At 34.5% G+C, this 14,202-nt stretch overlaps 1 protein-coding gene across 2 annotated transcripts in view; it reads left to right on the top strand.

Moving 5' to 3' along the window:
- Window positions 1-14,202, top strand: part of ING3 (inhibitor of growth family member 3) — a 30,399-nt gene that overhangs the window by 11,894 nt on the left and 4,303 nt on the right. Inside the window, exons 5-10 of one of the 2 annotated variants that reach the window (XM_012474087.3) lie at window positions 5,883-5,979; window positions 7,762-7,833; window positions 8,607-8,726; window positions 9,013-9,170; window positions 10,393-10,586; window positions 11,746-11,938. In XM_012474087.3, coding sequence (XP_012329510.1) covers window positions 5,883-5,979; window positions 7,762-7,833; window positions 8,607-8,726; window positions 9,013-9,170; window positions 10,393-10,586; window positions 11,746-11,938 — 834 coding nt within the window. Of the gene's footprint in view, window positions 1-5,882; window positions 5,980-7,761; window positions 7,834-8,606; window positions 8,727-9,012; window positions 9,171-10,392; window positions 10,587-11,745; window positions 11,939-14,202 lie in introns of those variants that run through there. The other variant, XR_010341764.1, reaches the window with a different exon arrangement.

The following is a 14,202-nucleotide window of genomic DNA, read 5'->3' as shown; positions in this document are numbered from 1 at the left end:
CTGAGAGTAAGTGAAGTTTTTGGTCATTCTGTACCCTGAGAGCCTGACATAATAGAGTAAGTGAATAATGAAGAGAAGGACAAAGGTTTTCGAGATAATCTAATCCAGTGTCTTCCAAACCTTAGTCATCTCTTTCCTGCCTTCAAGATTTTTACAATACCTACATACTAAGTAAATTTTTAGATGAAATATACTTAAGAGGAAAACTTACTAATTTGATACTACAAATATAAGTAAAACACTAACATCACTTATGAATAAATAATTACCAAAATGTCAAAAAAAATTATGTACCTTCTTGGAAAACTTGTGGTTTGTGTAGTGTATATCACCACAATGTCTTACAATATTTGATCACTTTATGCCTGAGGGTAAGAAATTTACCTTATTACCCTTACACATAATTATAGCCAAATATAAGGGAATTATTGACATGTTCAATTGAGAGGTCACTAAATGGAGTTAACCTGTCAAATTAGTTATTCTCCCTGAATAACAATAGTAAACATCCAATGAGAATTGATAAATAATAGAAATTACATTCCTATAAAATTTAACATTTGAGAACTGAGACTGCAAGTATGCTTTAAAAGGGAGTGGATGGGACCTTATGTAAGTGTAAAACTACAGTAAATTCTGTTCCAAGATCATTTACCCAGAAAACAGTGGTACTTATATTTGTAGAACTTTATATAGTGTGAGAGTATGACTTTCATTCATTCAGCAAGTGTCTATAGAACTCCATATGAGCAGTCACAGGTAGTAGATGGGCAATGACACAGACAGACAATGTCTAGGAAAACTGGTTTGTTTGTTTGTTTGTTTGTTTTTGAGATGGAGTTTCATTCTTGTTGTCCAGGCTGGAGTACAGTGGCACGATCTTGTCTCACTGCAACCTCTATCTCCTGGGTTCAAGTGATTCTCATGCCTCAGCCTCCTGAGTAGCTGGAATTACAGGCGCACACCACCATGCCTGGCTAATTTTTGTATTTTTATTAGAGATAGGATTTCACCATGTTGGCCAGGCTGGTCTCCAAATCCTGACTTCAGGTGATCCATCCACCTTGGCCTCCCAAGTGCTGGGATTACAGGCGTGTGAGCTACCCGCGCCCAGCCTGGGAAAACTGTTAAACAAAGGCTATTTTAGATTTTGATAAGTTCGCAGGAGGAAATAAACATGGTGGAAAGAAGAGAGGAAGGGGGAGAGAGAGGGAGAAAAGTGAATAACTGGCAAAGGCTGTTAAGAATGTAGTCTAAGGAGATGGCATTTGAGGTTGTACTTGGAAAGTGAGAAAGAACCAGCTGTTGGAAAAGCTAAGGGAAGAATGTTTCAGTCACGTGGTGTAACAAGGACAAAGTCTGAGGTGGAAAAGACTTGCATAATGAACCAAGAAAGAGGTTGGGGTGGTTGGTCTGTGGTCTGTAATGGGAAAGGAGCGGCATGAAAGGAAACAGGCAGAAGCTAACACATGGGGGCCTTGTCAGCCAGTGTAGGAGGAGAGTAATTCTTAGTCTAAAGCAGTGGAAGCCCATGAAGGACTTTAAACAGAGGCGCAGAATAGACTTTAAAGATTTCATGTATGTATGCCTTTGCTTAAACATTATATTGTAGTAATTTTAAATAAGCATTTACTTTTACAAAATTTATGGTACCGCACTTTGGTATGTAATTGTATTTGATTTTATCTCTCAGTGTTTTTTATATGGCATTGCATTTCATTGTATTTTTTTCATTGAAATATTTTATTTACTTTTAAATTAGTAGTAAACGTTTTTTTTCCTGTGACCATCACTGCACTGGTGACCTCATTTATTAAGGAATAAACCAAACTAGATGTTATCGACAAATGAAGAAATTTGTTTTAGGGGTCCCGTAGAACAAACTGACAGTTTATTTCAGTAGCCGTTTTAGTGAAATTTGACTAACACAAACAAAATCTATCCAGTTAAAATAATTTTCTTCTAGAATCCTGATACTCATAAATAGTCGTTAAACACTTATTTGTGTTTCTCAGCCAGATGTCACTGTCATAAGGATGTATTAGATTGCAATACCTAATAAAGTTGATTTATACATACCCTGATAAAATTTGAGCTTTTAGTTACTGCTTGAATGATTTTAGCAGTCTCTTGCAGTGCTCAATACCCTTGAACTTGCTTCTTTTTTTAATATCCTGGCCTGTTCCTGAGATGATTATATTTCAGATGCACATTTTACCTATAAATTTGAGAGTTTTCATCTGATACTCTAATTAAGGAAATATATTATGTGAGTTTGACCTTTTGATTTCTGTCCTGTCCTTATTGTCTTTCAGGAAGATGATTAGACCAAGTTATATGCTAAGCCCTCTCAAGTATTTGTTTCAGCATAAGGATAGGCCACATTTTAATCTAGTTTAAAAGTAATTTAGAGATGTAAAGAATCATTTTCATGACCTATCATCTGAGAAATACTTTGCCATCATGGTTCCTTTTTCTTCCCCAATTTACCCTCCTTACTCGCTATTACCAGACCTTTTCATGGATATAAATTTATCTTATTGCCGTTGATTTCAATTTAGAATGTAACAGACTTGATGGCCTATTCTGAAAGGGCAAGCTAGACATCTAAATTTTAGAAATTGATCATATTGGAAACAGTAGATCATGTAGAGACTTTTAAAAAGCTGTATTTAGTTTTGTTTAGGTCCATTAGTTATACACTTTAAAATATGAATATAGGAAAACCAGATAGTCAAAAAAGAAAGAGTCAAATATTACAACTCTATGCAAATATTGTAGGATGAAGGTTTTTATGTTTGTTTCGTGCAGAGGGGCCAAGTATTACTTTTCGCTATGATCATGAGTACGTTAACAAGTAATATTAGTAGAATTTCCTTTGTTTTTAAAGAGGCCAGAAGAATAGTAGACGTTTAAACTTAAAGCTGTTATGATTTGGGGTTATAGAAAATGATTTGGGGTCATAGGGCAAGGAAACTTTGTTTATAGCATTTATTGACATTAACTGGGAAAAAATAAATAGACTGTTTGGTTAGCCCTGTGTTAGGAATCTGTGGCTAATAGAAAATCTCTCAATTGGGGCAGTACCCTCTTGACTATTGTAAACCAGTCTTACGAAAGCAGGTGTTTGTGGAGGGGTGCCGTAACTTAGGTCCTTGCTTTGCTTGATTCCTATGAGGACAACATGGTAATCAGCTAGAAGAGGTGTTTTAACCACTCAGAATCATGTAGGTTGAGGGATTGCACATGATGGATTTCAGGCAAGTTCACAGCTCTTATTATGGTTGTTTAATATTGTTTAAATATCCTAGTGCTTTATTGCTTAAGTACATTCTTGTGGTCAGTTTACTTTCCAACTTCTAATTTGATTTAGTACAGCAGTGGTAAATAGAAGAAAAATAATTCTCATTGCCTAATAATAGCTTATAATATTAATCAGTTCATAATCTCTTTTACATATGAGGAAGTGAGAATGACTGGAAGCCATCTTATAAAGCTGCCTACCACAAGTGGTTAAGGCTTTTCTTTGTTTATTTTAACTATGAATTTGGTTTTTAGAGTTATTAACCCTTTAGGTTCTAGTGCCTTTTCTGAGCTATCTAGTATTGAAAGTCTCATCATTATTTTTCACATTGTCATATGTAGTGAACTTTATCAATAATATATTTAATAATGGAGCAATCCTTAAATGCAGAGGTGAAGTGAGTTAAGGTAATGTGTATGGCATGAAAAAGAAAGGTCTTCATCTCACCCTAACACTACCCCTCAACCTAGATTCTAACATTCTTGCTCTCTATGCTTTATATATATATTACATGTTATGTCATACTTTTTCTCTAAGCATATTGATTGTCTTTCTGTCTCTATACATTTTTATTGTGATTCCTTTTTTCTTCTGTTTGAATACAGTCCATCTTCACTGCCTAATTCATACCTCCTTTGTGTCTACCAGTTTTGTATTTTCTTATGTACAACTTCTGACCCTTTTTGAACTGTTGCTTATTTGTGACATCTAGACTATACATTTTATCCTTTATTATATTGAAAATCATATGTAAATCTTGATTTTTCAACTAAATTCTAATTCCTATGAAGACAACGATTCTCTTCCATTCTTTATATATCCTCCATTTAATCCAGCACCAAGCACATAATAGCTCATTATTTATTATTGGTATAATTGTAGATATTAAAAGCAGTGGAGTGTTTTCATTGCATTAGTAGTCTTGGAACTTAAATATGAATCTTTTTTCTGATTTCCCTTGAGATTAAATTTTGACAATGAAAGAGGTATGCTTGAATAACAGACGTCTGTGTTCACACTATTATTGGAAGGGAGGTTCCATTAAAGGATGCTCAATTACCTGCAGATTCTTTGAATAGGAGCAAGGATTCATAATATGTGATATTACAGGTTTTTAAATATTCTAGAACTCTGAAAAGTAATGTGTGTGTAAAGGTAGAGGGAATACTGGCTTTCAATTATTGAAAAAGTACAAACCGACACCCTAATGATTGTTGTTAATATATAAAATAGAAATAATAAGACAATATTATACTTTTTATACTTGAGTTATATTATTCTGAAGAATTAAAAAAAAAAAAAAAAAAGAGTTGGTTCCTGCATGCAAAAAGTTCAGTGGTCAATGTCAGGTAAATGGCAAAGCACAATTCATTACGGATAGATTTGGTTTCTGTAATGCATTAACTATATGACTTTGGGCATGTTACTTAAGTAACCCCTCTGAGTTACTTTACCTGTAAAGTGAAGACAGTAATAACCAAAAAGATCATATTGAGGGATAGAAAAGAGAGGTCATCTGATGCGCCAAGCACATTACCTGCCCTTCATAGGCGTCTAACCCATGCACATTGTGTTTTGCTGCCTTTCTCCCCTTCTTCTTCATGTTAGTTACACATTATTTAATTCTAAGTCTCACTTAAAATGTTGCCCTGATACAGTATCATAGCACATTTTGATATCTGTAGGAAAGTTATTTCTAATTCTAGCAGTAATCCAGTGGGAAACTAGACTTGGAAAAAGGATGTTGTCAATAATGTGACATGAATATTTTTCAAAGACTTTGTGTGTTTTTTTGTTTCACTTCAAAGTAGTAAGTTGGAAAAGTATTGAAAAATATTTAATATTAAGCTTAAAAATACATTAAGACATTTATTGTTAGTTTGAAGTGTCATATAATTTTCTGAAATTAGTCAAAAGATCTCTCAGTGAGAAAATAAAATTTTGCCAACTTAACTAGGGAAGTAGTATTATAAATTAAATAATTTTAACCAGACCTTTTGAGGAATGGAGTTTTCTGACTAAAAACCCCTTTTGTTACTCTTCATGTAAATGTTTACAAGCATAATGGTTCACTTTCATGCCTAAGAGAAATAGATGTGTAGAATATAGGAGCTTCTTTATAGACTAAGGATCTTTCATCATTCTAAATAATAGCTTTTATGATATGACAGTGTGGATGATGCCCTTCTAAGTAGGAGGAGATTAGGCTTTAAGTAATCACAGGGCACATATTATGAAAAGTAACCAGCCTCCACTCCCTCCTCCCATCTCTAATCCCTAATCTCAGTTTTGCTTTAATTTTCATGTCCTTACTTCTGAAAATGGAGTATAGAACATTTCCTAACAAGTTGAGAGTCCGGGTCTTAGAACTTAAAATATATTAAAGGAGACTTGGGAGATTATTAGCCTAGCACCCTCATTTTGTAGATTAAAAACCTCTGAGGCATAGGTTAATTGACTTGCTTAAAGATACCAAGCAGATTCACTAAAAGAAACAAAGATTTAGGTTTCCTCATTAAACTGACACTTTAACAGTGTCCCAAATTTTGGTGGTTATCTTTGATCTTCTTTGAAACAGGTAGATCGACACTTGAGAAAGCTGGATCAGGAACTGGCTAAGTTTAAAATGGAGCTGGAAGCTGATAATGCTGGAATTACAGAAATATTAGAGAGGCGTAAGTAAAATTTACAGTTTTCCATCAATATTGGACAGTACATGTGCAAATCACTGAGAAGACGCTTGTCTCACAGAGGCTTTTCAAATCCTGCCCTTCAGTGGATGGTGGCATCCAGGCCAGATAGCTTGGACCCTAGCAGCTGGAAATGTTTGGGTCATGGATACTGAGACAGATAATATAGGATATCATCCGCTCACTTTTTATGAAATAGCATATTAAATCATTTTTATATCCACATATCCTAGTAAGTTGAGTGGTAAGAACAAAAATTTAGAGAAAAAAATCGGGAGACAAATTAACTATCTTGCATTAAATGTGTTGACTTTACCCTGCCTCTTTATATACTTAAGCTTTGAGGAAAGTGGTTAGTTTCTCTTCATAAGAATTACTTTATGGCTTTTCCTTAACTGTATGTACTGAAAAAGATTCAACTTGGTTTCAGAACACTACCTCCTTTTCTTAAGGAAGTATTTCCTTCTGTCACTTATCAGCAAGAAACCATTTTAATATTTCTTTGCAAGGCTCTATTTGATCTCCTGCTATAACTTACCCCTGTCACTTCTTTAGTATGACTTCCCAAAAATGGAAGCATGAACCCTATTTCCTTAACTAATTTAGCATTTCTTCTAACCTAAATAGGTAATGTACATAAAAGCAGTTAGTGTGGTACTAGGCGTAGAGTAGGCACTCACTAGGTGTTAATTGAACCAAATTAGTATTATGGCTAATTTCTACTAGAGTTTAATTAAAACTTTCAAACATATTTTTTCTTGGTGCATTTCAATAGCAGGAATATGTACCTGTTTCTACACACAGAGGAAAGGTTTCTTTATAGTGCCAATCTATGTATCTCTCTGTATACTCACCAGAAGTCAGCTAGGGAAGCCAATCACAAGTCTGTCTTGATATCCATAGTTGCATTTTTGTGTTCAAAAGTAGATCCATCACTTTAGATAACCATCCTATTTCTTCGTGATACTTTTCTTCTTGAGGAACCCTATCTGAAGGTAATAAGTATTTTGAGACAAAACTTAAAATTCTTTAGCTGCTTTGATTTTTTAAAAAATGCTGATGATAGCTATGCGTAATGATAATTCATGCCTATTCAGTACTGCAGGAAGGTTAATAAAGCATCCTCTCTAAGGACACAGACATATGAAGCAAAATTGGATCAAGTTATAAAAAGTGCTCCACCCTGTGCCCTGCCATAATTTCATCTCAAGGGATCAAAAAATAAACCCAGAAAATTTTGTTAGAGTTATTTTTAAGCTTGGTGTTATTCTTCTCACTTTTTGCAAGCAAAATCCCTAACTTCTTTTATGAAGTCTTTATTATCATAATGGCATTTTAATAATCAAATAATTTTTTTCATATCGTAATGTCCCCCATTACGTAGAACTTTAGAATCTCCCGTTAAAAGGTCTTCAGTTCAGTAAAACTAGGTTGGCTCTTACCAGTAATCAGATTACAATGTCCATTCATCCATTTATATGCACCCACTGTGGTAAATTCCCTAATTAGACACAAGTATGCCTTGAGCCATTTTGTACTTAAGATAAATACTGGGAAAGGAATAACTTACTGTTTAGAGAGAGGATAACTCAGTGTGGGATGGACAGTGGTGATCCTCTAACATGTCTGGCTAAAATGATACAGACATATGCTTCAGAACTTGCTAGTCCTCCTCAGGGTGAGGAAAGTCATTTCCTGTAGTAGACTAACGTGAAGTTCTGTGGTGACTTTTAATAGTGGTGTATCTCTGTGCCTCTCTTCTTTTAGGATCTTTGGAATTAGACACTCCTTCACAGCCAGTGAACAATCACCATGCTCATTCACATACTCCAGTGGAAAGTAAGTTTGGTGTAGTACAGCTAAGTTTTGAAAAACAATTAAAACCTTATTATATCACTTGTATATTCTCTTTTTTTAACTTTACACAACTGATTGAGAAAGAAATCCCTTTTTTTTTTTTTCATTCCAAGTACTGGCAGACTATCTTTTTCCTTGGGGAAAGCATATGTGATTCAGAAATGAGTGTTCTGTTTTCTCTTGAATGTTCTCTCTTAGAGGGAGAATGTATGGTACTAATAGCATATATTCCTTCCCTACGCATACCTCATTCTCCTTAGGGAGCTTTACAATTGAGCCAGACAATAAACTGTTTTGTAATAGGCCCTTTGTCTTTTTCATCCTTGCTTCTCCAGTGCTTAACCTAATGTTTGGCATGTAATTAAGTCTGAATGGTTGGTAAGTTAGCAAGTGGATGAATTGTTAGATGACTGGCTGGCTAGTTGATATAGGAAAGGATAGTTGACTGAAAACTTTTCTAAGTGGTAGATAATGTTTTGAAAACAAAATTTTCCTCATATTGTATGTGAGCCCATGGTACATCTTGGGTTTTCTTTAGTACTTTGCTACTGAAGTTTTTTAAATGGTGGAGAAGTCTAACTCTTAATAAACATGTGACACAGAGTTCTGCTTGTCCTGCCTTCTGAGGAAACATCATGTTCTGTATTTTAGAGGAACCCAGATCATACTGTTCCACATTATAACTGGATAGAAGTATTATACCTTGTCCATAGTTCTCTAAAGTTTAAAAACACATGAATTCTTTTTTTATTTAGAAAGGAAATATAATCCAACTTCTCACCATACAACAACAGATCATATTCCTGAAAAGAAGTTTAAATCTGAAGCTCTTCTATCCACCCTTACATCAGATGCCTCTAAGGAAAATACGCTAGGTAAGTTAATTTTCTTAAATATGATTGCTTTGTTTGTTTGTGTTGGAATAAGGGGAAATAAAATCTTGCAGGATTAATGAATCATACAGTATCTTTACCTGGTTAAAGTATACATATGGAGAAAGAAGAAAAAAGACAATAAGATACATTATTCAGTTGACTTAATGTGCAGTGACATGAAAAATTTTAATTTAATGGTTGTTTATCTGTGCTGGGAAATAATGTATTTTAAACTCACTCACATTATGTTCTCGGCAATGATTTTTCTTTTTTTACGCCTACACAGGTTGTCGAAATAATAATTCCACTGCCTCTTCTAACAGTAACTACAATGTGAATTCCTCCCAACCTCTGCCATCCTATAACATTGGCTCGTTACCTTCAGGCACTGGTGCAGGAGCAATTACCATGGCAGCCGCTCAAGCAGTTCAGGCTACAGCTCAGGTAAAAAGTAAAGTGTTTAGACACAAAATGTTACATTTTGTCTGGATCATTGGAAACCTAATAGAAATAACTGGATGTTGTAGGCTGGGCGTGGTGGCTCACGCCTGTAATCCCAGCACTTTGGGAGGCCAAGGTGGGTGGATCACCTGAGGTCAGGAGTTCAAGACCAGCCTGGCCAACGTGGTAAAACCCCGTCTGTGCTAAAAAATACAAAAATTAGCTGGGCATGGTGGTGGGTGCATGTAATCCCAGCTACTCCGGAGGCTGAGGCAGGAGAATCACTTGTACCGGGAGGCAGAGGTTGCAGTGAGCCAAGACTGTGCCATTGCATTCCAGCCTGGGCGATAAAGCAAGACTGTGTCTCAAAAAAAAAAAAAAAGAAAAAGAAATAACTGATGTAAACAAATAGTTTTCTAACATTGTATAGTTTCATTTTTAAGTCATGGTTTTATGGTATCTGATACTTTATTTAATGAAAGAACATGTAGGAATTACCTGACTGATAATGAAAAGAAAAAATAGGTTTATCATTCAGATTATATGCAGACCCTTCTCACAATAACTGCTCATGTTGCCTGTGTTCTTGACTGCAGTCCACAGCACATGCTAACACAGTGCTTCATTCTTTCTGCCAGTTCCAAGGCTTCCTCTGTAGCCTTGGACTTAGGTCATCTTGAGTTTGTTCACTTCTGTATAGTTTGTCTGTATTTCACATGAAGAAGTTGCCCATCCCGTAGTTTATATTCTAACTGTGTAAACTCTTATTATAAATCTTTACATAAAAAAGCCAGCCGGGCGCCTCACACCTGTAATCCCAGCACTTTGGGAGGCTAAGGCAGGCGGATCACTTGAGGTCAGGAGTTCAAAACTAGCCTGACCAACATGGTGATACCTCGTCTCTACTAAAAATACAAAAAAATTAGCCAGACGTGGTGGTGGGCACCTGTAATCCCAGCTGCTTGGGAGACTATGGCAGAAGAATCTCTTGAACATGGGAGATAGAGGTTGCAGTGAGCCAAGATCGCGCCACTGCACTCCAGCCTGGGTGACAGATCAAAACTCCGTCTCAAAAAGAAAGCTTAAATTCCAGTGATGAAAATAACCATTGAAACAATATCCATTAATACTGGGTAAACCAAAATAAAACTATAACTTGTAAAACTTGAAAAAGAAAATCTACATATTTACATATATCGATGCTATCAATCAATGTCTATTTAAGATGAAGGAGGGACGAAGAACATCAAGTTTAAAAGCCAGTTATGAAGCATTTAAGAATAATGACTTTCAGCTGGGAAAAGAATTTTCAGTGGCCAGGGAAACAGCTGTCTATTCGTCATCTTCGGCACTTATGACAACATTAACACAGAATGCCAGTTCATCAGCAGCTGACTCACGGAGTGGTCGAAAGAGCAAGTAAGTTTTATTGTTACAGTAGCCCCACACCTTTACTGAGTACTTGGTCTACTTGATACCTCAGCCAGGCCTGTCTATGTTAAAGGCAGGATATAATGGATTGAAATGAACCTTGCAAAGGTGAGGAGACATGCAGTTTTCATTTATACTGCCATACTTTGAAGGGATAAAATCTTTAAAAAGTGTTACAGTTGTTTTTAATTTTTCTACAGTCTTAAGTTTGTTAATACATGACTTCTATTTATCTTCTTTCATTTATCTCCCTTCATTCATTAAGATAAGTAATTTTATGTAACTGCTTTTCGTTTATTGCCCTTTATTTTGCCATATGTTTCAAGGTAAATTAATGCATGAAATGTAAATTATATCCTGGTGATTTTTTTTTAAAACAAGATTTTTCATTTTGATTAATAGCAAACAAGGCGTCTTAATTCTTAGTCTTGGGTCCCAAAAATTGATGGTATGAAAATATCCCTAGATTTTATATATGAGACTTGGGATGATTTTATAAGCTTTAGATATGAAAACTTAATAGCACTTATTACTGTCTATCCCAGGTAACTGTGTGTTTATACATAATAAAAGTTAAAATGCTAGCCAAAATAATTAGTTACATAGTATTTATGTTATCTGTATTTTTAAATATGTTACATTTTCTGTGAAGGAATCCCTAAAAGAATGGTCAATATGAAATAGCCACAACAGAAGTGTCAAACATCTTAAAAATTAATTCATCTTAATGGTGCAATTTTAATGTGATTTCTTATGATAAAGTTTAGAATTTAAATAATGTATGGCTTAGCAGTAAATTACTTGTAAATTTTTACACTCTTGGTTCCCTGCCAGACATGTGGTAGGTATTCACACATCAGTTGATGGTTATAACCACTTTCATCAAATGTTTTTGTGTATTTTTGCTTTAGGTTTTGATGCAGAATATTCAGTTTACTTAAAAATACAAATAATGTCTGCAAAGTAGCCATAACTTGTATTCTTCAAAGTGCTACCTACACTTTAAGTCATTGGTAAACCCAAATTACTTTAACTTAAACTTTAATTTATACGTTTGATGTCATTTCATTTTATACCATTTATTTAGGAGTTATTCTCTGGTAACTTCTGGATCATGTGCAAATAAAACTTACACTGTTTTTTTCAGAAACAACAACAAGTCTTCAAGCCAGCAATCATCATCTTCCTCCTCCTCTTCTTCCTTATCATCGTGTTCTTCATCATCAACTGTTGTACAAGAAATCTCTCAACAAACAACTGTAGTGCCAGAATCTGATTCAAACAGTCAGGTTGATTGGACTTACGACCCAAATGAACCTCGATACTGCATTTGTAATCAGGTAAAAGTCTGGTATATGTATAAAAGTAAAATTTGAATAAACTAGAAGAAAGAGAACTATTTCATTTTTAAGCACTTTTTAAAATTCACTTAAAATACCCTTGCTTTATTTGTATACTTTTCTCCCGCTTCGTACAGAAGTGACATTTACTATAAATATTGTGTATAAAGAAAACTATTAGCCATAATCTCAGCCCTCAGATATAACCTGTAACTAAACATTTTTGATGTACCACCAGATGCACATTGACTTCCTTAATAAAATACAACAGACTGGGTAGCTTAAACAACAAAAAATTATTTCTCACAGATATGAAGGCTGGAAAGTCCAAGATCAAGGTGTCCACTGATTCAGTTCTGGAGGAGGGCTGTCTTCCTAGATGCAGACTGCTGCCTTCTCACTGAGCCCTCACATGATAGAGGGAGAAAGTGTGCTCTGGTGTCTCTTCTTAAAGGGCACCAGCCTTGTCAGAGGAGGGCTCCACTCTATGACCTTATTTAACCTCTACCACCTCCTCATAGGTCCTGTATCGAATTACAGTCACTTTGGGGGCTTCAACATTGAGACATAAGCATGCATTTCGTAACACGTGTCTATGCAGATGTGCACACGTGTGTGGGTGTAAGTTTGTCACTAGGAACCACAGTGTATACTTTCCTGTTACTGGCTTTTTTCTCTAAATCAGGTATATTGAACATGATTTTTCTTTAAGATCATATTTTTAATCTTCACATAGTTATCTCTTATACCATGCACTATAGTTTATTTAACCAATACCTAGCAATAGATTATTATATTGGTATTAATTTGTTTGAAATTAGGGATAATATTACAATAGGCATTTTTTAAATGTAATCCATTATATACATCTAATTTCTTGGTTAATCTTTTATAAATAAAATTAGGCTGTAAATATTTGACAGACTACCAAAATATATTTTCTAGAAATTTATTACCAAAAATTAATGAACATGCCTGTTTGCTAAAACCCTGTCCAACACTGGATATTATTTTCTTTTAAAAACCAAGTACCAATTTGATAGTTTTATATCATGATTGTTTTAATACACACTGGTATTAAAGTTGGACATTTTTTGACCATTTTTGTTTCTTACATTATGAATTAACTCCTAATGGTGTTGACTGATTTTTCTGTTGTTTTTGTTATGTACCTTAAATGTTTGCTTGATTTAGTTTTTTTTATAATTCTAAAATTTTATATAGTTGTGACTATTTATCTTTTTCTTTATGAAGCGAGCCATGAATTATATACTCAGAAGGGCTTTGTCTTTTGCTCTTCTTTCCACAAAAATTTGTCTTGTATAATATTTTCTCCTAGTTTTTGTATGGTTTTGTCTAGTTCTTTATGTGCTTCAGTTTCTTCACATTTAAATCTTAGTCTATCAGCATATTATTGTGTCTTACATTGTGAGTTGCCAATCTGATTTTTAAAAATTGTAACAATTTGTTAGGTGTTCTACTATCACCTGATAAACATTTTTCAGTACAAATGATTAAGGAAAGCATATCCGGTATCCTGGCAATGAAAGTAGATTACTTGCAAAAGAACAAAATCAGACTGAAGCTAGAGTTTTCCTCTGTAACACTAAAAATCTCAAAGGTGATACAATGTCTGTAGAGCTTTCAGGGAAAAATAAAGAGCACCCCAAAACTTGATATTCAGAGAAATTATTTCTATGCATAAGACCATGTAAATATATTTTCACTCATGCAGAGACTCAAAAGGTGTGCTATCTAGTTAATCCTGTCTGAAGAATTATTCAGTCCACAGGGAACTTCAGTGAACTCAGGAATTAGGAAGTTATACCCTAAAGTGCTGGTGATAAACAGCAAAAGAAAAATGAGAAAGGACATAAAATAGATAAGTTTAGAAATTCCAAGGAAGTGGTCTATTAATTGCAAAAATATAAATGACCTAATGTGACCCAAGAAGTAAAAACTTTCAGTAAATAAATAATCAAGAAAGAAACTTAAAATTTTTGCAATAAGAACTACCCAGAAAGATGACTGCTTCATTCAGGTGGTTTATATCACAAGTTCTTCTAGACATCCAAAGGGCAGATAATTCCTGTGCATTTTCTCCCACCCTTGACCCCGCCCCCAAATGAGTATTTAAGGAAAAAACTATTACACCTTGATTCTCAATGTAATTGTATATTCAGTGTATTTCCCTCTATTTTCCAACAGTATCATAAAGTTAATTGAGATTTAGGTGTTTGTTACGTAGTCATAATACATTTAAT

Source organism: Aotus nancymaae, unplaced genomic scaffold (genome assembly GCF_030222135.1).
Source record: "Aotus nancymaae isolate 86718 unplaced genomic scaffold, 86718_ANA_hifiasm-v0.15.2.pri h1tg000002l, whole genome shotgun sequence".
Lineage (NCBI taxonomy): Eukaryota > Metazoa > Chordata > Mammalia > Primates > Aotidae > Aotus > Aotus nancymaae.
Note: the sequence above shows the minus strand (reverse complement) of the source record. Positions and strands in the feature narration are given on the sequence as shown.